General features: G+C 35.6%; 1 protein-coding gene across 1 annotated transcript in view; it reads left to right on the forward strand.

The window, feature by feature from the left end:
- The window catches only part of ZNF804B (zinc finger protein 804B), a 507,161-nt gene that overhangs the window by 390,785 nt on the left and 92,403 nt on the right, over positions 1-23,973 (forward strand). Inside the window, exon 2 of the mRNA XM_059932764.1 lies at positions 20,769-20,912. Coding sequence (XP_059788747.1) covers positions 20,769-20,912 — 144 coding nt within the window. The remainder of the gene's footprint in view (positions 1-20,768; positions 20,913-23,973) is intronic.

Here is a 23,973-nt window from a genome sequence, read left to right on the forward strand (position 1 = left end):
ACCAGATCACAGAGGAATTAAGCACTGGCATTTTGTTCATTAGGCAAGTAACCCAAAGGACATTATTTATTGGGCAGCTGTATGTAAGATGTATTACTGCATACAAAGAACCCCTGAAAACCCCGAAGGAATATTGTAACTTGGTCTGCTCATCTATACAGGAGAAAAGTCAGGGTAAAGGCTGGCAGAAAAAAAAAATCTACAAGACTCATCTGCTTTTAAAAAATATTTCTTTTTTTTCTTTAAGGAAGGAATGATGTAGCAAGCTTTCCTCATGCTAAATATATATTTTGTTTGTTCCTTTATCTCCAAATCCTGCATTCCTAAGTACCTTTGCAAGCTCAGGTAGAGCAAATCTCAGATGTGAATAGAAAATGGAATGCTTTTAATTTTTAAATAATGCCTTCCTTATTGGAAAAATGGCTGTGACAAGATTAACCAGAATCATAGCACCCATTTTAGGGAGAAAAATAAGAAGTCATTGACAGTCATTTTACTTATACAGCCATCTGCACATTCATATCTAAATCCTTCTGGCATTTAAATATGCAGCTTCCAAATTCAGGATCTTGTTGAGAGGCCTGAGTTATTCAGAAGCCAGCAGGAATGACAGGCACCAACAAATCTTTTTGTGGGCCCTTCATTCTAATCTTTTATACTGTTAGCCTTTTTATGAGCTGCTGTCACTGTGGAATCAAGCAAATTCCAGTAAATAAGCACACAGTTTCTTGGCTCTCCATCATGCAAAGGCTGGTCTGGTCGAAGATGAGATGTATGGGAGGTGGTTCAGAATAAGATCAGAATAGAATGATGGAATCATTGAGTCTGTGAGGTGAAAGGCCCTTAGAGATGGCCTAGCTGAGCATTACATTGTGCAGAGATACTGTAGAGAACTCTGGACAAGCCCTAGGATTGCAGGGAGTCCAACCTACATACACAGACACATGAGCACACAGACACACACACGTGCACACACACTTCAATCAAAGCAGCACCCCTTTGGTCTGCTTTAAATATAGTACTGAATTTTCCTCTGATAAATAACAGTAGAAACTGCATGCCTAGTAGAGCAGCTTATGGAATCCCAGTTTATGGATTCATTTCATGGATGCTATAACAGTTTAGAAAAGGATAAATGACCTGTCTTTTTCCTCTTCTTCCCCTAGCCTTCTCTTAGAGATGAATGGTTAATAATATAATATAGTCTTTATAAGGTATTTAACATAGGGTATGTTAACTTTAAATGCCATTTCTTTCTCCTGTTAAATTCCTTTTGAGTTCTGTGTTCATGATATTGTATTTCATGATTTCAATATTTATAAATAATGCTTCTTTGGTGCTTTTTTTTCTGGTATTTAAAGAACACTCCTAACTTTCTTCCTTGCTACAGACACAGATTTCATCACCGAGTTCTATAGTTTCTATGAGTTTGTGTTATCGTACTTTTCATAAGCTACTCTCCCCACCCATTACCATGTTTAGAGGCTAAGACCCAAGTTGTTCTAGAGTTTCTAGAGAACCATATTTGAGACAACCCACAACTTACGTATTAACCTAGATGCCTATTTGATATCAATATTATAATTAACGTATTTTCCAAACCTAAAATTGGTTGTCCTAGGGACAACCAAACAGGATATATTTTTTTAAATTTATTTATTTATTTATTTATTTATTTATTTATTTTTGGCTGTGTTGGGTCTTCGTTTCGTGCGCGGGCTTTCTCTAGTTGCGGCGAGCGGGGGCCGCTCTTCATCGCGGTGCGCGGGCCTCTCACTGTCGCGGCCTCTCTTGTTGCGGAGCACAGGCTCCAGACGCGCAGGCTCAGTAGTTGTGGCTCACGGGCCCAGTTGCCCCGCGGCATGTGGGATCTTCCCAGACCAGGGCTCGAACCTGGGTCCCCTGCACTGGCAGGCAGATTCTCGACCAGTGCGCCACTGGGGAAGCCCCGGGGGAAGCCCCCCCCAAACAAGATATTTGACATTAGGGCTCTACCAGAAAATCCGGGAACATTTTTGAGTTTTGATTTTGATTAGAGTTAGTGCCTTAAAAGCCTTACTGCATTAAAAAATATGGAAGGCATGAGAAATGATTCTATCACTGCGTTACAATTTATTGTGCCTCCACACAAATTGATATATTAAACTGACTATTTGAACCTGTACGTGTACAATGAAAAGTTAGCCATTAAAAAGAAACCATGAAAATTTAACAATCAATAAAAACATGCATATGTTGACAATGTGAATAGTGATAAAATAATTTTATAAATAAAAAATGTAAAACATCCCTTGCACATATATAAGGAAGGTGAAAGTATTTATAAAACAAATTACCACTGCCACAAATGGGGACATCTTAAAAATATTATTATACACAGTATAATGCTAATTCCTGTTTTAGAAAATTTGATGAACTTTTAAAAAGTTTACTTTGTGCCACCTAAAGTTAGTCTTTGAGTGAATAAGAAGATACCACACTATAAATAACAGTATTTTTATTCTTATATAGAAAAAGTCTTTGCTTGTCTGATATAGTAATATTTATTTGATATTATTTTATAAGAACTACCCCCAAAATTAGGGGCAAAAAAAGTGAAAACTGAAAGAAAGCGATTCCTGTCATGTAGCCAAATGCATAAAACCAAACATTTAAATATAAATACTTTCAGAGTTCATTTTCCCCTGTATTTGTATTTAAAGGTTACATTCCCCACCCCAACTCTTCATTTGTGCAGAGAAAGGCAAAGTACTTTGTCCATATCTGAGGGACAGTTCCTGGTATGCCTTATGCCAACCATCTGATTTTGAAATAAGTAATCCCCCCCCATAGTAATCTTTTCTTGATTAAAAATGACGTTTATAAAAAGGAAACAATATATTTGTTCACCTACAGGAGCCATGAGTGATATGGCTTAGTAGTTGTGTTGCATTTATAAATACATCTTTTGGCAACTGAGAAAATCACTTTTATTCTGCTCACTTAGAAAATGATAAGAGCCCTTCGCAGTATAATCTCCAAGGAAACAATCATTCTGAGGACCTCCATAGACAAGACTCTGCCTTTCTAATCTAAATCCTTCTGTCAAGATCTGATAGATTCTTTCAACCATGATGACTGTCTTAGAATGTAATTCCAAAGGTACTCTCAGAATTTTGTTTGCAAAAACACAAATATCAGAGTCCTTTGATTTTTTTGGCGATTGGCTTCATCCTTAGCTCTGCACTTGGAATGTTGCCTTGTGGGGCTCCATATTCGAAATGCAATGGCATATTTCCTCTAATCACTGCATTCACCACCATCAGCAGAGAATTAACCTTGGCTCTTAGTGGTTGGGATTGATCCTCTCAATTTTCAATGTTTTTCTTTTGTTTTCTGACATAGAAACTCATTTAACTGAAAGAGAATATTTTCTACCTTCCAAATTTCAATCCGTCATATCTTTCTTGTTAGTGAACTGCAAATATGACAGTTCAGCAGTAAAAACATTACATTAATTTCTTTGAGTCATTTATCTTGGCTGAGTAGAAACTAAGGGAGCACCAAACAAACAAACTGAAAACAAATAAAAACAAAGTAAAAAACAGGCTAAATAAGTGGGTGTCACACATCTAGATGGTAATTGTATAATCAGATGTCTTTTGTTTTTTAAAAAATTATTTTAAATTGGAGCATAGTTGATTAACAATGTTGTGTTAGTTTCAGGTGTACAGCAAAGTGATTCAGTATACATATACATGTATCTATTGTTTTTCAAATTCTTTTCTCATTTAGGTTATTATAGAATATTGAGCAGAGGTCCCTGTGCTATGCAGTAGGTCCCTGTTGGTTATCTATTGATATTTTAAATATAGTAGTGTGTACATGTCAATCCCAAACTCCCAATCTATCCCTCCCCCTCACCATCCTTCCCTCCTTGTAACCATAAGTTCATTCTCTAAGTCTATGAGTGTCTTTCTGTTTTGTAAATAAGTTCATTTGTATCATTTTTTTAATTCAGCATATATGCAATATCATGTATTTGTCTTTCTCGGTCTGACTTACTTCACTTAGTATGATAATCTCCATGTCCATCCACGTTGCTGCAAATGGCAATATTTCATTCTTTTTGATGGCTGAGTAATATTCCATTGTATATGTGTACCACATCTTCTTTATCTAGTCATCTGTTGATGGACATTTAGGTTGCTTTCATGTCTTGGCTATTGTAAACAGCACTGCAGTGAACATTGCAGCGCATGTATCCTTTCAAACCATGTTTTTCTCCAGATATATGCCCAGGAGTGGGATTGCTGGATTATATGGTAGCTCTATTTTTAGTTTTTTAAGGAACCTCCATACTATTCTCCATAGTGACTGTACCAATGTACATTCCCACCAACAGTGTAGGAGGGTTCCCTTTTCTCTGCACCCTCTCTGGCATTTATTGTTTATAGATTTTTTGATGATGGCCCTTCTGACTGGTGTGAGGTGATATCTCATTGTAGTTTTGATTTGTATTTCTCTAGTAATTAGTGATGTTGAGCATCTTTTCATGTGCCTCTTGGCCATCTGTATATCTTCTTTGGAGAAATATCTATTTAGGTCTTCTGCCCATTTTTTGACCAGATTGTTTGTTTTTTTGATAATTGAGCCACATGATCTGTTTGTAAATTTTGGAGACTAATCCCTTGTCAGTCACATTGTTTGTAAATATTTTCTTTCATTCTGTGAGTTGTCTTTTCGTTTTGTGTATGGTTTCCTTTGCTGTGCAAAAGTTTTTGAATTTAGTTAGGTCCCATTTGTTTATTTTTGTTTTTATTTCCATTACTTTTTCATTTTGGCACAAATAAGTTGAGTCAAGATATTTGGAAGATTTTGATATGCTATTAAATCCTAGGAATGTGTGACAGGTGACATTTAGTATAATGTCTTCTTGTGCCCTGGGCTGTGTCTACAGTGGAAAGAGGTTGGAGAAGCAAGTGAGTATCCATCCGTTCTAGATGAGTGAATCCCTGTGGAAACCAGGGAGCCTGAAAAATTCAGCTTCCTCTCCCCAAAACTCTTTCCTCACTTTCGCATTTTATCGTCAGAAAGATTCTATTAACCAACTCTTTTTCTCCTGAAAGAAACACATCGGTATTTAAGAAAACTGTCCCCAAAAGACAAAAATTAATGGCATAGTCTTAGAGTTCAAAAGATACTTGTCAATTAACCAAACCCCTATTTTAGAGATAGGAAAACTAGAGATAAGAAACTAGAGATAAGAAGTCACACATATCAAGCTGGTTGTAAAGCTAGGTATAAACTTACCTAGTTTCCCTGTCTCCTACCTCAAAAGAAGAGTCACACACCATTTATTGCATTTTCTTCGTAAGAATGACTTTTTTAAATTATATGTCCAATTTAGGTAAGATAAATATTTGCTGACACAGAAGTTTTAAAAAATCAACCTAAATTGAACCAAGTTTTCAAGAATAACATAAATTTAAAAATACATAAAATGTGTAAAGTGTTCCTTTTAAATACCAAATTATCATATGTATTTCACAAAAGTATTTTAATATAAATATGTATCAATGTTTTAATTTTCAATATTTATTATGAACCTACAAAATATTCAAGTGAGCAGTTAATTTCAATATATAATTCATTGTTGATTAGCCATCATGTGCAACAACCACTGTCAAGTAGCCATAAGGTACAAAAAAATATCTTTTATGGCACAAAATTGTCACCTAAATGCTGTTAATGCCTCATAAACACGGATAGAGTGCAAAGAAGAGTCCACCAAATTATTGAATTTGCTTTCAACTCAATGCTGAATAACTTAGCAGCTGTTACGATTATGCCTACAGAGTATGAATTAACTATCTCATCAACTGAACCACTTGTTATCACTTCAGTAATGTTTTAACCTCTTTATAATGAATCATGAAATCTATGTTAAAAAAATATTTGAATGACATTCAACTGTATTCTCATCCTGCACTCAAGCATTCTCTATCACCTTCATAAGACAAAGGTAAAATATACCACCAGGCTAAACAGAATACATGAAAAAAGAGAAAAATACTTGCCTGAGGATATTATGTAGGGAGCAGAATAAAAAAGCTGTAGCCAAGTGGTAGGGGAAAATTCTGAACTGGATTTTTTAGAAGTGCATCTACCAAGCGTTATTTTTCATATGAGTTGTACCTCACTCATGGAAAGGTAAATGTGTGAATGAAACTTTATCAGGCAACAAAATGATTCTTGACATTTATGCAAAATTGTGAAAATAGCTTACATTTTTAGGATGAGATAAAGAAATAGCTATATACTGAAAAAAAAAATATTGATGTTGCTCAGTTTGGGATAGTATCTGCTGGGATCTTTTCTGAACAGTGGGAGAATAAAGAATTCTTATTAGGAGTATGGAAAATAAATTAGAAGGACTAATCATTAATATTTTCACATTGTACATATTTAAAGGGTACAGTTTAAAGAGTTATGACATACGTATATGCCCATGAACTCATCACTACAATCAAGATAGTTTCAAACATATGTCACCACCAAACGTTTCCTAGTGCCCCTTTATAGTTCCTTCCTTCTCCCCCTCCACCTGTCCCCCAGTTCCGAGTACCACTGGAAAGAAACCAAGTGCCTATTAACAGGGGGATGGATAAATAGTTGTGATATATCCATACCATAGAATGCCATCCTACAATTAAAATGAACAAGTAATATACACAACATGGATTAAACTCAAAATAATTATGCTGAGTGAAAAATCAGACAAAAAAGAATACATTTTTATAAAATCTTAAGAAATACAAACCCACTGGATTCTATATTCTATAGACAAAAAATAAAACATTAATATTTAATTAGTTTTTTTTGGTAAGGTGTATATGTTATTTAATTAAGAATTCAGTTTCACGTGCTTCAGTTCCTAGGGCCCAAACAAAACAGTACAAAACAAAAAGTCCTCAGTGCCTGACTGTAGCAAGTTCAAGAATTCCTTTAGAGCTAATACAGGTTTCCACAAAAGTCTGAAAGAAAGAGAGTAAAAAGCAGATGCAAAATATGTAAAAGTTTTAGTCACAAAACCAGCTCTCCATTTGTTGGTGGCTTCGTTTTGCAAATTTGTCTTCTACCAAAGAACGTATCTGCATAATAGCTCTTCCATTTTTTTCCCTTTTCCTTCCATTGGCTGATTACAATCATATTTTATATGTATTATAAGTTTTCACATCTTATCTCCATTTTGTAACTTCTGAATTAATACAAAAAGGGGAGAAATGTTTTTGAAAGTTTACTTATGAGGAAACAGGAACCTTAGCTATTAATTTAATATCTTTGTCACTTGGTTACTCATTGGAATTCATATTTAACTCATAAGAACCACTTAGGGTCTTGATTTTTTCCCTTATTATAATAGATGGTGTATGCATAGGTTGGTGCAGTTTAATTTAGTTAAATGGAGACACCAGAAAGTGGAAATTTTTCTGCATTTTTAGTTTTGAATATTGAAGAAACTTGATCTCATTTTTATCTGAATAAATTATTCTTCAATCAGTTAGCAAATTGAATGCTTAGATGTTACTAAATATCTTTTAAAGTAATGACATATTATTGGTTTATTTTGACATACAGATCTGGTCATTAAAGATTGATGAATAGAACACTGACCTTAGGTTATCCAAGTTTTCATGAAAATATTAACTAAATGGACAACAAAAGAAGAACTGACAAACATCAGCAGATAATTAAAACTTTACAAACTTATGTTTGATTATAATACTAGCTTGATCAACTCATGAGTTGATTTAAGGCACATAGGTTAAATGGGAATATTTTTTGGAAATGCTACCACACAAACACATATACACACATAAGTCATTTTTAAAGCTTTTACTTGCTAAACAGACAAAATAATTGGTGTGGGTCTTGACAGCCTTTTTAGTTAAAGCCCATAAAATTTATCCTTGCCATTTCGTTATTAATAATAAAATGCCTAATGTTTAAATCACCTTCCAAATTTGTGGTCACACTGAGTGAGTGCCTATTTCTGTACAATAATAGTAGCATTTGTAAGAATATACTTTTTTCTTCTTTTAGTGAAAACATTATAGAACCAATTAGATCATAATGCAGTTAGTGAAAGACACTAAGTTGGCAAATATTTTATACTAAATAAAAACTAAACCTTGAGACCTTGATATTATTTGTCATGTTACCTAAGGAATATTGTCACATAAATGTAATGAAAATTAATACACATCCTTGCAGAAAGAGTGTATATTTATTGTTAATCTCCAATGTAGATTCCTGTATGTTATACATTAATAAACTTTCAAATCATGATTTTTGTATAGGGTAGTAAAAATATAACAGAAAATATCCAAAGCTTTTTTTTTTTTAAAATAACAAAAAACATCCTTAAAAAAATTAGTCTCTCTGTACTCCTGCCAAAGGCAGAAATCCAAAAGATACAGTAGCAAAAGGCCAGGTCAGGAAGTCAGCTCAGCTCACCATCTATAGTAGAAAGCAGAGCCTGTTTACAGAAAGAAAAATGTATGTTTAATGCAAAGAGCATTATTTCTAACAAGTAACTTATCCAGAATACGGCACCGTGGGGGCGTTTAGAAATAAAAGAGTCAGCAATAACGGGCACTCGTGTCCTCACAGGGGCATGATTAAGGGTCTGGCTGAGGTTTCTGCTTGTTTTTGCATTGGATTTTTTTCCCCTTTAGTTTGCAACACAAAGACAGGTCCCATAGAAAGAAGAACTTGTCATCCACAGAGTACATCACTCAGTCGGGTACAGATAACTAAATCTCTCCCCTGTGGGAAGAAATGCTTTTTATTGGACTTTGTGGGCCCATTCTCTGTACATTGTTGGATGTCAGTTACGGGAAGCTCGGCTCCCCTTCCCTAGTGGAGCCAGAATCTTTTGGTGCAGTCCTCAGGGACCACCCCCGCCCCCATCAAGTCTCCATTCCCAGCCCAGACACTTTTGGTCTCAACCAGCCAGATATCTGTCTTCAATTGTCACTGTGTATCGCATTCAAATCTAATGCCGTGTTTTTCTATTTGCTGTTAAACTCTGTAAAAACAAAATGAAACAAAACAAAACCTAGAAAATGTAAACAAGTAGCAATATTAGGCTGGTACTGTGCCAAGTATTTCATTTGAGTTGTTTCCATGATCAGTACCACGGTCCTATGAGTTAAGTTACTGTTACCACGGGCTCCTGTTTTGGGATGAAGACACAGATAAAGATGGAATTGCTGGGTCCTCCCGCCCCCCCGTCATGAGGAACAGACCTTTGATTTAAACTCAGTCTGTCTGATCCAGAACTACACTCCTAACCACGAGGACATATCGCCTCGTCTATTTTTAATAACTAATTTCAAAACTTAGAACTTCCTAGATACCCTTCCTCCTGGCATATTTCCACTTTGGCCACTACTTCAGCATTTTAATTAAGACTATAGTTTTTTATCTATAGCTTTCGATGATAGGTAGGTAGGTAGGTAGGTAGGTAGATAGATAATGTGACTGCTGAGTGGTACCTGGAATGGTATTAGGTGCCTTTTATGTTTGAACTTGTTTAATCATTATAATCATCATGTGAAGGTGATATTACTATCCATGTTTTACAGAATTTAAGTGATGAATTGAAGGCCATGGAGTTTGCAAGCAGTTGAGCTAGGATTCATACTCTTACCTTGATCTCTGTTCCTCCCTAGATGGACATCCAAAGTGCAGCTATTGTGGTATTTGGGCACACAGTAAACCAAGAGGGATACTCCTTTGTGAGTGTTTGCTGCTACTCTTAGGGAGTGCCTAACGGTATTTATTTACAAGTTTAAGGACATTGTCATTTCTTATCAATGAAGGTTCTCTTTTCTTTTTATACTATAATGACTTTTTTTTTTTCCTACTTGTCCCTGCTATCATTGCAGCTAGTACACAATAGAGATTTGCTGACAAATTCATCCATTAGTGAGAACACAGATTCCAGCCCAGAGTTGTAACAGAATATTCATACAGACAGCAGCCAGTCAAGATGGCATAATTGATGGAGGCAAAAAATTCTATAGGAGTTAATTTTTAAAATCACTTAATTGTGCTTTGGTGATCAAAGTGAACTCAGACTTTGTGTAAAGACTCTGAAACAAGAAGCAGTGAGTCCAAGAGAGATGTCCTGGGAAAATAATCACAAGAAGGACACTAAGGAACAACATGGGCAGAACCATAATTCTTATGTTAGTTACTGGTCAGAAATAACACCAGCTGTAATAGAAGAGGAGACAGGGAATAGGATTCCATCCTCTCTAAAGTCTGTATGGCTTTTTGTTTATCAGTACATAGAGTGAAATCTGTATTATTCTCATTACAAAATGTAGGTTGAGTCATTCTCAGAAATACTTTATGCCACCTTCTTAAACTCCAGAATTAAAGACTCATCAAGTGACATTCTTTTTTTTTATATGTAAGAGTCAAATACAAGACCATTAACTTAAGCTCTTTATAAAATTCCATCTTAATACGTTTATTCTTCTTAGGTATGTAGGCACATTACAAAGCAACATGGTTATTTCCCTTCTCTGAATACATATAGCACTTTAAATCCCCACCATATGACTGTATATTCCTTTCTGTTTTCACTTGCAATTTGTGAATTAATTCTGTCCCTTCAGGTGGTCTGAGAGTCTCTTGAAGACAGGAATTATGTGCTATTATTATCTTGCACAGTAGAATAACACAGTAACTAATCCAAACCTTTATAATACAGCCAAATCCCCACCATACATTAAATTCCTTCAAGGGCAGCATAGAAATTTTAAAAAAATCATTTTAGGTATGAATTCTTTTATCTTCTGCTTTTTCTTCTCTTTCATCTAAGATATCCCTCCAGTATCAGAAAAGAAGATAGCTTCCTCCTTTCTAAAGCCAGTTTTAGCACTAGCTCAGCTCAGTGCTCAATCCACTGTAACTATAACTAACCATCTATGGACTAGACTAGCAAAGCTCTTAATATATTTTTTTAAAGTTTAGGAGAATAAAAGGAAGAGGAAGTCCTCTACTGAGAGTGATTCTGTCTCCTTCTGTAGGAGATGGTTTAAAATGGAAAATTTTCTATTTCTGGCATTCCAAGAGTCAGAACATACTTTCTAAATATGATGTTAAATAGATTTTGACTGTGTTGTTTAAGAAAAGAAAGAGAATATCTGTATACCTATATCAGCTTAAAGACTGCAGATACTCATTTATCCATTTCGAGCTTCAGAGATGCAAAATTTGGTCGTTTAGCTCAATCTCCTCTTCCAAGTAAGGAAATAGGCATCGTAGAATTTGTGGCCCTGCTATTGTTCTCCAAGGTTGGGGTCAAGGACTTGAATTAGCCCAGATCTGCTACTTATCATTCTGCATCAAGCTGGGCAAACCAAAGAACATCTGGATTAAATTTCTTTAACTAGAAAAGATTTTCTAAAGTCCCTTCCATGCCAGTATGACAATTCTGCCTTTTTTATTCCACTTATTTTACAGTGGACCCACAACTTCTCTTCTATTGTAGCTGGCTCTCTTTCCAGACTAGCTCTATGCACGGTACACACACACACACACACACACACACACACACACAATCACACACAGTAGATTGCGGCACGCTATATGGCTTATTGAGTGGGTGCTGGTGTTAACAATAAGTATGGATCCTCCAACTGTTCAAGCAGCTGTGAAAATCTGTTTCAACTCTTCACCACAGTCTGGCTGGGCTGTACTATCAGTTCTGCCTTTATGACACATACTAACTTTTGCCCCAGTTTCCAGCTCATCGGCCTTTCTGACTTCAATTGACAATTGTTTTTACTTTCAATAAAGCAAGAGTGTATCCATAAAACTGGTATACACCCTTTCTTTTTGAGGATTTTTGAAGTCAGTGACCCAAGTTTTACAAACGTTCTATGAGAATAATCATTAATAGGTAAAGTATGTGACAAATATTTCTTCCAAAATATATGACAACAGAGCCAAGTTTTGTACATCATTTCATGATCTTGAAAGTAGTGTAATGTAGTTTATAGCATTTCCTTTAGCCCATGTGAATGCCTTCCTCTCAAAGAAAACTAGCATTTTAATAGATTTCCTTTACTTTGACACAATTTCCCAGCTTGAAGTTAATATTTCAAGATTTGAGACACAGAGCTTCTGTATAGCATACTTCTTTCACAATTGCTAGTTTTCTCTAAGTTTGAAAGTAAATTACCTATTAGAATTTCAATAGATAGAAACCCGGAGCAGCCAGTTTGAAATAATGAAGTGCCTTTGTGAGCACAGTCACTTTTTAAACATCTCTGGTTATAGAACAAGTAAACCAAATGTAGCAGACTTTTTAATCAAACAAGATAGCAAATGTTCAGAAAACACAGAAAGAATGTCCTTGGAGTTTTGGCATTTACCTGGTTTGTGTGTCCTTTTTTAAAAGCAAAAACTTTGGCTTTATACTATTTTAACACATCATTTTAGGAGTTTCCAAGCCTGTTTTAGCACATGTAGAATAGAAACACAGCTTTTTAGAATTGTACAGATGAATTCCAGAGCAACCTGAGAAGGGCTTAGAACAGGAAGTGACTTGACAATCACCTGAATCTTTTTGAAGGGAACCTATTTGCCGTTAATTCCCATGCAAAAGTGAAGCAGCGTCTAGGTCAGCATCTCTTAATGACAATTTCTCCCCTAGATAGCTGTTACAGATGTTGAATTTTTAAAACATGGTTTGTAATTGAGCAGGTGTCACTAGCAACTTTCCAGAAAACTTAGCTACCTGACATTTTTCATTGATTTCTCCTATATTAGAAAATGAAATGTCAGACACTATTAATTGCATTTTTAAAATAAGTAGTTACAGCAGGAGTAATGGGTAAATGAAAGTACTTCCTGTCTAATGCACAATAGATGTATTCATTTAAATGTATTCAACTTAGATCAATGCAATATGTCTATATTCATTACAGTTATACATGTCTGTGGGCTGAATTGATGGAGTGGTAATTACTACCTTTATAAATGGGACACTATTGTCAGTCTGGGGGAAGAAAACTCATTTTCTTATCATATTTTACACACCCACACAATAGACACATTCTAAAATCTTTCTTTCAAATATAGAAATTTTACCCATGAATTTCCAGTGGATCTAATGATTATAAATATGGTCTGTCAGTAGTCCTGCTTTTCACAAGAGGTGCTGAGGGTTGCTCTCTCTCATGGAAAATGACAGAGCGGAACTGGGGATCTCAAGATCTCTCCATACAAAGGAGCCCTCCTTGTCATCTGGCCCCACCCCTGGAGCTCAGCCATGTACATTACATAACATGGATTCGATTATTTTTACATCATGCATTGTTTTTCTTTGAGTTCAATGAAGGTAGGACTATCAAAATGTGATTTCGTTGTACACTTTTATTTTCTAAATACTAGACTATTTTTTAAGAGCCTTTTTAGGTTCATAGCAATATAGATCAGGAAATACAGAGAGTTCCTGTATACTCTCCCCTAATTTTATATACAGTTTCCCTTATTATTAACATTTTATATTAGTGTGGTGGGTGAGTGTGTTACAATTGATGAACTGATATTGATGTGTTATTATTAGCTGAAGTCTATATTCCACATTAGGGTTCACTCTTTGAAGTGTACAAGTATATGGGTTTTAACATCACCATACTCATTTCAGGTTTTCCAGTTCTCTCCCCTTTAGCACAATAACTAAACAGGAAAAAGGTCAGAAAGAAATTAAATGTATTCATTCCTTCACTCACTACATTTATTCATTCATGAATTCATTAATGGACGTTTGTTGGGCATGAAGTCTAGGCCAAGGACTGCTATTTAATGGATTCGACCTTGTCCTTGACCCTGGGTAAATTTACATATATTTTCATGTACTCTCTTTTTCTCTCCCAGCCAAAAATATTGCCTGTTTTTACTGGTGAGGGCTGGGATGTTCTCTGTAAGAGACTGGTAGTCCTTGCATCTTGATGGACTCATACTACACGGTGTCCAGTAAATCTCATTGGTTTACATGTATTTTACTGTTTCATTGGTTGTTAAAAATACTCTGAAAACCAATCCATAACCTTTATGAACTTGTGCAATGCAGCATCTGTATCCCATCGGTAAGCAATATGGAAATTATATGTGCACCTTTTTTCCTTTATGGCAGACATGCATAGTTAGGTAATAAAGCAATAGCTACTGTTATGATTATTTTAGGGTACACCTGGGACTGCATTATATACTTATGTGTTTTTCTGGTAGAGGAACTGTATATTAATTTATGCTGAGGAAGATGAAGTTGGTGGTGTAGAATACTGATGAACAATGGGTCTAACAGATATGCATGTGTTTTTCAAAAATAACCTCTGTTCAAATGCAGCCAATTAGGAATCTTCTCCAAAATAAGCAGTTATACAAGCAAACTTTAAATATTTAATTGTTGCTTCATGAACAGAAATGCAATCATCACTCTGGCATCTTGCCAGTAAGTCAGAAATGCATCATTCTTTCCAAATTAGAAACGATGCTGAGATGTTCCCAAAACATGCCACCCAGTGATAAGTTCACATATTTAATGTGGTTGTATTCATCTTCTCATCTGGGCAGCTTGAATGAATCACTAATAAGAGGGGAAAAGCTCTTTTTCAAATCCAGGAAGTGGCTGACATTATACTTACCTGGGCATTGCTGGAAAGGTCTAACTTTGGTTGTGTCCGGTTCAAGTCTGGGAAACCAACACTTGATTCTCAACAAATCGTAAGGAGAACTATTGATTATGGTAAGACAGGAGGAGCACTGGAAACATACTCATCTGTTTATTCTGACGTTATTTCAACAGTTTAATTCCCCATGATATAACTTAACATTGCCACAGTAAGCCAAGCTATCTATTACGTAGTGGGAAAAGCATTCTCTGGTTTTTATTCATTAATTTAACTTATTAAATTTAAACTTACTGAGTTTCTTCTAAATAACAAGTAACATGCTAGATGCTATAGAATGCAAAGACCATATAAAAGAAGCCCGTCACATCTTTAGGGAAATCAATATTAGTAATATTAATGTTAATTAAGGACATCGAGTGCTCTCTTGACTGTGTGTGGGATTTCTAAACAGTCCAAAAGTTAAAAACAAATTGTGAGATAAAAACATCTGAAAATCCTATTTATGGAAACCAAATTTGATTTTACTCCCAGGGACTGTACTTTCATATGAGATGGTGGGTTGAAGAGGATAAGGATTCCTATCACTTGGTCAAATTTTCATCAGAAAATGAAAGTTGCTTTATAGACTCATAGGAGAATGGTATTATTTTTTTAAAAAATTTTAGCATCACATGGATACACCTATACCCATACATATAACACAAAGACACATATACACAAAATATCCAAACATCAAGTACCTACTTTTAGCATACACTGTACTAAGTGCTTCCATGAAACTGATCTCATTTTATACTCACAACAGCCCTTCAAGCTACTCACTATTCCCTTTAATTTATCCTGAGAAAACTGAAAATTTAAAGTTTAAACTGCTGTAAGAAAGAGGCTGAGATTCAAATTAGTCAGTCTTCAAACACTATTTTTTTTCTCTAGCACAAAAGTAAAATAAATACATGAAGAAACCCATCTAAATCAAGTTTCCCATTACCCAATCTATTACAGAGATGCAAGGGGACAATGGGCACCAAAAGAGATTTTTTGAATCAGCGACAGCCACTTGATCAAAGGGGGAGGAGAATTCACTATCTTTGAAACAGGATTTTATCTGGAGCCAGTGTAACAGAACAGGTTAGAGAATATTAGAATTCTTAAAGCAATCTCTTACACATAACAGTGAAAGGTCAAATGTGAACTTTCACGCAAAGAATATGAATTCAGTTCTCAAAGCTCCGAGCTGGTATTGCCATCAAGGAGATACGAAGAACAGCAATTGATTTCTTCTCTTCCTTTTCAATAATCAAGGCACATATTCACAACCAGCGAACAGGACTACCACCTTGTATTTTCCTAGTGCCCATCTCTCAGCTTCAAGAGCTTTATAGATTTTTAAAATTATAATTAGTCCTCTTACTCTCTCTGGGAGCTAGGGGCTCTGTATCATTCCAAATCTACCAAAATAGTTAGCAGAGACAGTTTAGAATTATGTGGCATCTGGATAAAGGCTAATTAGGGCAGCCATGAGCATGGTGATTAATAGCTCTGAAGACAGGCAGATCTGAGTCTGAATCCGGTCTCTGCTCTTCAGCATTGAGTGAGTTTCTAGATGTGTTTGTGCCTTGTCTTCCATGTCTTTATATAGGATAATAAGAGATGATACTTCGTAAAGTCGTTGTGAAGATTGAGTTAACAAACGTGAAGTGCTTGGCAGATTTCTATTTTACAAAGGGAGAGCAATGGATTTTAGTGTGTAAGCATCATTACAATAATAAAAATAATTTGGTAGCAAACATACATATTTCTAACTAAACACATTACTCTAGTCAGAATACTTGCCACTTTACAGACACACTTGTTATATGCATGAATGTAAAATTCTTGGTGTGAAAAAGTATATTTTCTCTCTTTGTACCCAAAATATTAATTATGAAAAGTAATTAATTACTATGGAATTCTTACTGAACTGCAACATAATTGCCCACCGGCAATGCCTAATGTTTTAAAAATGACTTATTAAGATAACTGTCATATTCAATTTATAATTCATTTTCAACATTTAATGGATCACTGAGAATGCTTAACAAGAAGTTTTCTTTTATTTCATAAATGTTATTTTTTCTATTAAATAAGCTTCCAAAGTCTCCTCTTCTAGGCAAACTGTGAGAAGGGAAATTTGTATAACTAGCAAATCAATGATACAGCTATACATCAAATGTTATATGTCTAATGTATTATTATGAATTTTATTCACTTTTAATTTTAAAAATTTACTGATACTGAGAATAGGTGGTTATTTACTCCTTTCATGTTTACTCCATATCTCAATATATTTAAAGACTGTAATTATTTCAGAGAGTAAATCTCACCTTGATTTGCCTTCAAAGCTATTTGACCAGTAAAAGTATCTTGTCATTAAACAAAAAGGCAAGAAATGCTGAGAACTTTCAGTGTATCTAATGCTACGTGTGAAAAAGAGAGAGAGAAAAAAAATCTGACTTTTTCCTCAAATTATTCTTAACTAGTATGAACTAGGTAAATTCTATAACAACTTATGATTATCACTGTATTGCAATTTATAGTGTTTACCTGTTCATATGTAATTATTCCATGCCAGACTGTAAAACTCTGAGGTAGAGACCGAGTAAGAAACTGATGATTACAAGTTGCTTAACAAGAGGTTCTTGACTGTTTAAGTGCTTGATAATAGGGCGATGAATGTGTAGTTAAATGAATGGATGAATGATTGAGTGGATGGGGCAGCGTGATACAATGGAAGTGCGCCCCTGCTTTACTGTTAGCTGATTTTATTCTAATCACGAAATTGCTAAACATCAGTTGCCTCTTCTGCTAAATGGTAGGATTAGATAGACTACATGATACCTCCCCTACTAGTCTGAGACCTTACACTCCAGCCTTCTGGCACATAGATATGGACCAACTCATCTCCATCTCCATAGGTAGTCCACTTTGACACTTCCAAGCAGGTCTACCTTATGCTGAGTAATACCATGGACCACTAAGTTATAGTTCTTTTACTAAAAGTCAGCTCCAGCTCTAATCTCAGTTTTCAAGTTTTGCCAAAAATTCTTAAGGATTTTGTTTTTTTTCTTTTCCTCTATGATTCCTCTATCCCTACCCAACTCTTGGCTTGTAGTCTCCTCTGCCTGATATTTCTACTCTCAGGCCTCAGTTTCCCCATTTCTATTACCTAGTCACTGCTGTTGGGTTTATGCTTTTACTTCTGACTTTGAGGGACACACTGGATTGTGAACTCTGAATGTTTTGCTCATGGCATTTATATCCCACAGGTGGGATATATTCCTCTCTTAATAAGGGGCCTAGGATATGCTGTGGGCATATCATTAGTCCCTTGTAGGGAAGAGAAACGGGTATATCAGCACCACTTCCCGGCAAGAAAAATGAAGCAAGAAACAGGGCATGTAATTTAGTCTGATGGGTTTGTAAAATGTAAACACTTGTAGGAGATGGTATATGACTAAAATGTTGGTAGAACTCTCATAACATTTTTCATTGAGAGTCATATATTATAATATAATTAAAGGGTGTTTTAGAAATAAAAAATGTTTAGCTATAGATGCCAAGAGTAACTGGAAAAGCTCCACTCCTGGCCATTGAGCTATTGTCACAAAATCCTCTCCAAAATCCGAAATAATAAGAATACACATTTTTAACTACAGATTCACCCTGAATTCTCAGTCGCCACCCTTACTCCACTCCCAGTTAACATAGCTGAGGCAGAGTTGCTCAATATCCAAGGCACATGGCCAGTTTTCTGAGGCTGTTGTTCCTGGCTCATCATAAAGCAAGAAGAACTATGGGTAAACCAAAGTAGTCCCTGTTCCAATCCAATCCCTGCAATTATACTGAGAAAGGGCATAACAAATTTCTAGTGAGAAAGACTGGATGAAAAATAATGGTTTCCCCTGATTCTAAGTGTAGTGCATCAAAAGATATGCTCTACCTCAATGCTATACTGCTCCCTCAATTATCAAGTGACTATATTATCTCCATTCTTTGGGTAACTGGGTTTTTGTCTTGAAATAAGTATCCACATTCTCATTACTGGATAAATCCTGTCAAGTAGCTTTTATTTGCCTCATTAGCCTAGAACGTAACCACATTTCTACGTCAACTCTCTTAGATAGGCAATCCAGATATTTTGTCTAGTTTGATCTTTGTTAATGTTACTCATGTCCTTCCTGCTTCTTGCCATGTGTTTTAGACACTTATATTTGGGCTTGAATCATTATGTTCCATGTCTGAATTAATTGCCCCATCACTTCTCCCAACCCTGTAGAATCTGCCTAAATTCCCTGTGTTTGCTTTCTTGTCTGGGTAGTGATATCCCTATGATTTAGGTTTATGGCCTAAGTTCTTTGTATAGAAGGTTAGTCATTTTGGAGAAACAAAGCTGAAATCCATTCTTTATTTTGTTCACCCATTCTTTATGCATATTTATTTGGTATCCTCTACGTGCCAGTCATTCTTTTATTTAGGCCTTGGGATAATAGAGAAGAACTTGCAGAATGGTAGGAGGCATGAATATGTAAGCCAGCATTATCTTTTAATTTATGTAATGCATATTAAATAAGCACCTATTCTGGGCTAGACAATACGTTTGGCACCGTGGACACAAAAATGAATAAAACAGTTCCTGCCTTCAAAAGATTTATGGGAGCCATAGACATGAAAACAAATCTTTTAATATCATGTGGCATGTCTGCTAATAGAATTAAAGAGGGTAACATGGGAGCATGGATTGATATAAATGCCACTGATGAGGTAGGAAGGAGCTTGTATGGTATATTAAGGGGATTGGCCTTAAAGGGAGATGGTAAAGCACAGCTGTTTACTAACAAAGGAGGTAGGCATTGGTTATTTGAATTCAAATCCTTTCTGCACTTGCTAACTCAGTGACCACAAGTGTGTGATCTCTCCGAGTGCTGGTTGATGTATCTGTAAAATGTAGATTAAAATAGAATTTATTTTTATAGGGTTGTTGTGAGGAACAAATGAGATAATTCACATACTTAACCTAATACCTGGCACATTGTTTATGCTCAATAAGCATTTGTCACTATTATTCTATAGGCAATGAGAGAATTCAGGAGGATTTTAAGCAGGAGGGTGATATGGCCAAAATTCTGTTTGAGATAGAGCATAGTCAAAATTGTAAGTGTAATCATTTTGAAAACTGTGCAATACACTCATTGGCAATGTCTAGCAGGAGCTGATGCTTGTGGGAGAAGCTTAGGCTGGAGTTAGAGATTATGGATACATAAGGCTCTAACTATAGTATGAATGGGATCACCCAGGGAGAGTGTGTAGAGTGGATAATTCAGTTGGCTGAAGATGGAATTGTTTGGAATACAAAAAATGTAAGGGGTAATATCAAAGAAAGAAATGTCTATGAAAAAGACAAAGTAGGAATGATCATAGATGTGTTTAGTAATAAGCAACATAATGGAGGCTTTCTCCTCCTTGAAATGTCATGGAAAATGATTCCCAGAGGGGGCAAAGAGCTGGGTATTGGGAAAGGAGTAGAAGCTCACCAATTTAACAAGGTGGGAAAGGCACTGTGTGAAGAGAGAATAGTAAGTCCCAACACATGATCTCAGGGAGACTTAACATGAGCAGTAGGTGAACAATATAAAACAATGCAATCGGTGCCCCAGTAAAATATTGTAGTGGAGAGGTCTTACAGTGTTTCAGATAGGTCACTGGATAGGCAGAGGAAGTGGGGGTGAGTATTCCAGTTAGATGAGTCAGCAGAACCACACCTGGAAATGGGTGGCAAGAAGAAGATTGAGTAATGACCATACTGCAGCTGAGGGCTCCTTTAGGATAAGTCATTATGTGTTTATTGATAACTTAGGGATAAGGCTAAGCTGAAAGTTGCTTCCACAGTGCCAAGAATTTCAGAAATGTAATGTGACTAACCATATCCTTTTAGTCCCAGTAAAATTAAATACCAACTTGATTAATATGAGATCTGATTATGCTATTAGAGAGAAATGTAACCAACATTTTTGCCTTTTTTTTTTAAAGGATTTTCCAGAAAAGGAGAAGTCCACAGCAAAGGCCCTGGAAGATGTAAAGGCAAACTTTTACTGTGAATTATGTGACAAGCAGTACCACAAACACCAGGAGTTTGACAATCATATTAATTCTTATGATCATGCTCATAAGCAGGTAGGTCAAAGTGGGAAATAGCCTTCATATTCCTGGATTTATACCTTCAGAACACAACATATGCAACTGGCCTTATTTATCCTTGTCTAAGATGCTGAGGTAAAACCATTTTATACCTTTTTTTTCTTGAAGGTTGTGTTTTCTGTTTAAATATTGGGTGAAATACTTTTTCCTAGAAGGAATGTAAAACTGTAGGTTAACTTACAGATGATCCAAGAGTAGATTGGCATTTATTTTACAGTTATATATGTGGGGAAACCAGGACCCATTAAAAATAGTGCCAGATTCAAAACCACCTAGCTACTTAGTGGCAGAACTAGAACACTGGACCAGTACTAGGACAGAATCTATCAAAGAGTTCTTTCAAGAGTTCCAAGGTATAGGGAATACTAAGTCTTTGGGGAAAAAATTCTCAATATAAGGTTACATTTTCCCAAGAATACCCTCTTAGGAGGGTCAAAGTGATTACTTAATAAATAAACCATTGCAAACAAAGAAAATCTTGACAAAGGCAAAGTTGAGGGGTAATGGCAGGTATAAACACTTCACATTTCATTTTCTTTTTCTACACATGGAGGCTAAGATTCTCTATTTCTATCTGTCTGTGAAAGAGGCGGTTATTATTCTCATCTGTTAAATTTTATCCTTGCTGCATGAGGTATGAGAATACTAGCCCTTTAGGAATTAGGAGTGTTAAATACCACTAAGAAAGAAATTCCACATGGCCAGAGGATTATTGCTAAGAGCTGAGAAGGTGCACACTCCTAATATCTTTGAATATATGGGTAAGTCTTGTATATTCTAGACCTAGAATGTTTATTCAGAGTGAACAGCAATAAAGGTTTTGACTAACATCACTAATATTTATTGAGCACATATAAAATATATGGCTTTGGGAGATGCAAGACACAATTTCTAACTTTAAAGATACAGCATGCATATATAATTGACTGGATGTCTCTGACAAGAGCAAGAACAATGGGATACATTGTTTAGGACTATGATTCCCAAATCTTAGTGTGCATAATCATCACTTTGGAACCTGTTAATAATGCAGATTTCCAGATTCTCCTTTAGATATTCTAATTCAGTAGTTCTAAGATGGAGCACAGGAGCTTGTATTTTGAAAGGACACAAAACAGAATTTTTCAATCACACATAAAAATGAACTATGTGGCTACTATCCAACTCCAACAGCAATCAGTCTTGTTTCATTTATAGCACCACCACTCACTTCCCCACCCCTGCCACCACCGTGCATTATTTTGAAGCAAATTCCAAACATTGTATCATTTCATCTGAAAGTATTTCAGGATGAACAATGATGCTTAAACAACCTAGCCATCATCGTATCTAAAAATTAACAGTATCTTGGTATCAGTGGGTGGTCTTGTTTTCTCATTTGTCTAATAAATGATTTATAAATTTGGGTTTGTTGAAATCAGGATCCAAACCTATCACACTTTTGGTTGACACATCTTTAAGTTTCTTTTAATATATATTTAAACTATGGGTTTTTCACTCCCTCTTTAAATTTTACACCTTGCAATTTATTTGTTGAAAAACTGTATTGTTTCACAAATTTGAGATTTTGCTGAATACAACCCAGTGTTGTCTTTGCACGTTTTCTCTGTCTTCTGTATTTCCTTTAAACTTGTTGTTACAGATAAAATCTGGTCAAATGCAGGTTAACATTTTTTTCTTGGTAAAAATATATTAGAGGATGTGTTGTGTCTTTCCATAAGGAGGTGTATGATGTCTAGTTTTCTTTATTTTTATGACTTGAAGTTTGATCAGTGGGTTCAGATACTATTGCCTTGATCCATCCATCATTAAGTACCTCACCAACCTTTTTCCACTAATAGTTCTTGTATCCATAGATGATCATTTGCTTAAACCTATTACTTCATTTGGAGCTGTAAAATGATGATTCTAATTCTATCATCCTTTTGTCATTTATTAGATAGAATACGTCTATAAAGGCAAACTTCCCAAAAGTATCACCTAACCTGAATTTTATGTAGGAGTGCTTCAGGCTGCATATTAAGAAAAAAGTCACTCTGGAGATTTAGAGAAATAAATGACCACGGAAGGTCTCAGGGGATAGTGACATTTGACCTGTGCTTTAAGTATACATGTGTAAATGTTGAAAAAGAGGCTCAAGATGGGGTGGAATTCTTGAAAGTGGAAACACAAGGAACTAAGGTGAGGAAATGGAGGGGTATGAGGCCTCTTTTGAAAACAGTAGGAAGTATTGGACTACCAGAGGGTGAATTCTCCACACTAGATCTGCATTCTACAGCCTGCCTTTCACTCTGCAATTCTGCCTCATCAATTTCCCTTTTTATCACTTTCCTCAATCTTATTTCCGTTGGCTTTCCAACATGTTGATAAAACTACCTTTCCTCAATCCTTATATTCCATCTATTTGCCCATTTCTGTCTTTCTTTAGGCTTACTAGCATTCTAAGATTCCTAGGCACACTCCTCGTTCAAACAGTGATTGAGTTTCCACTATGTGCTACTGTGCTGGCTGTTGAAAGTGGACAAATTTAATCCCTAATTTCAGGGAGCCTATAATCTGACTGGGGAACCTGTAATCTACCTAATCAATCTTTAAAATACATGATTTAAATATTGTAGAATTTGTATATCTAGGATACTAAGAGAACATATAAAAATTATTTAAGAATGAAAAGATGACAAGTGACCTAGAAGTCCTAAAGAATGAATTATAAGTTAGCCATGTTAACCAACCAAGAATGGAAAGTCCTTTATGGTAGAAAACCTATATCAAGGCATGGGAACCTGTATCAAGCATAACCCAGAGAAGCTGCAAAAGATTCACTGTGATCACTAAAGTCACCATCAGTCTCTTGGAGAGCTCTTTAAAAATCTTTGAAACTGTCCCTCATTCCTTCCATTCTCTTGCAATAGACCTTGTTCTCATTCTTCCTTTTGCATTCTCTTTTCACCATTCATGTTTAATCTCACTCCTGATTTTTTGCTAGGACCTTCTAACTGGACTCCCTGCCTCAGTATTTTCCCTTCTCCACACCAAG

Source organism: Balaenoptera ricei, chromosome 9 (genome assembly GCF_028023285.1).
Source record: "Balaenoptera ricei isolate mBalRic1 chromosome 9, mBalRic1.hap2, whole genome shotgun sequence".
NCBI lineage: Eukaryota > Metazoa > Chordata > Mammalia > Artiodactyla > Balaenopteridae > Balaenoptera > Balaenoptera ricei.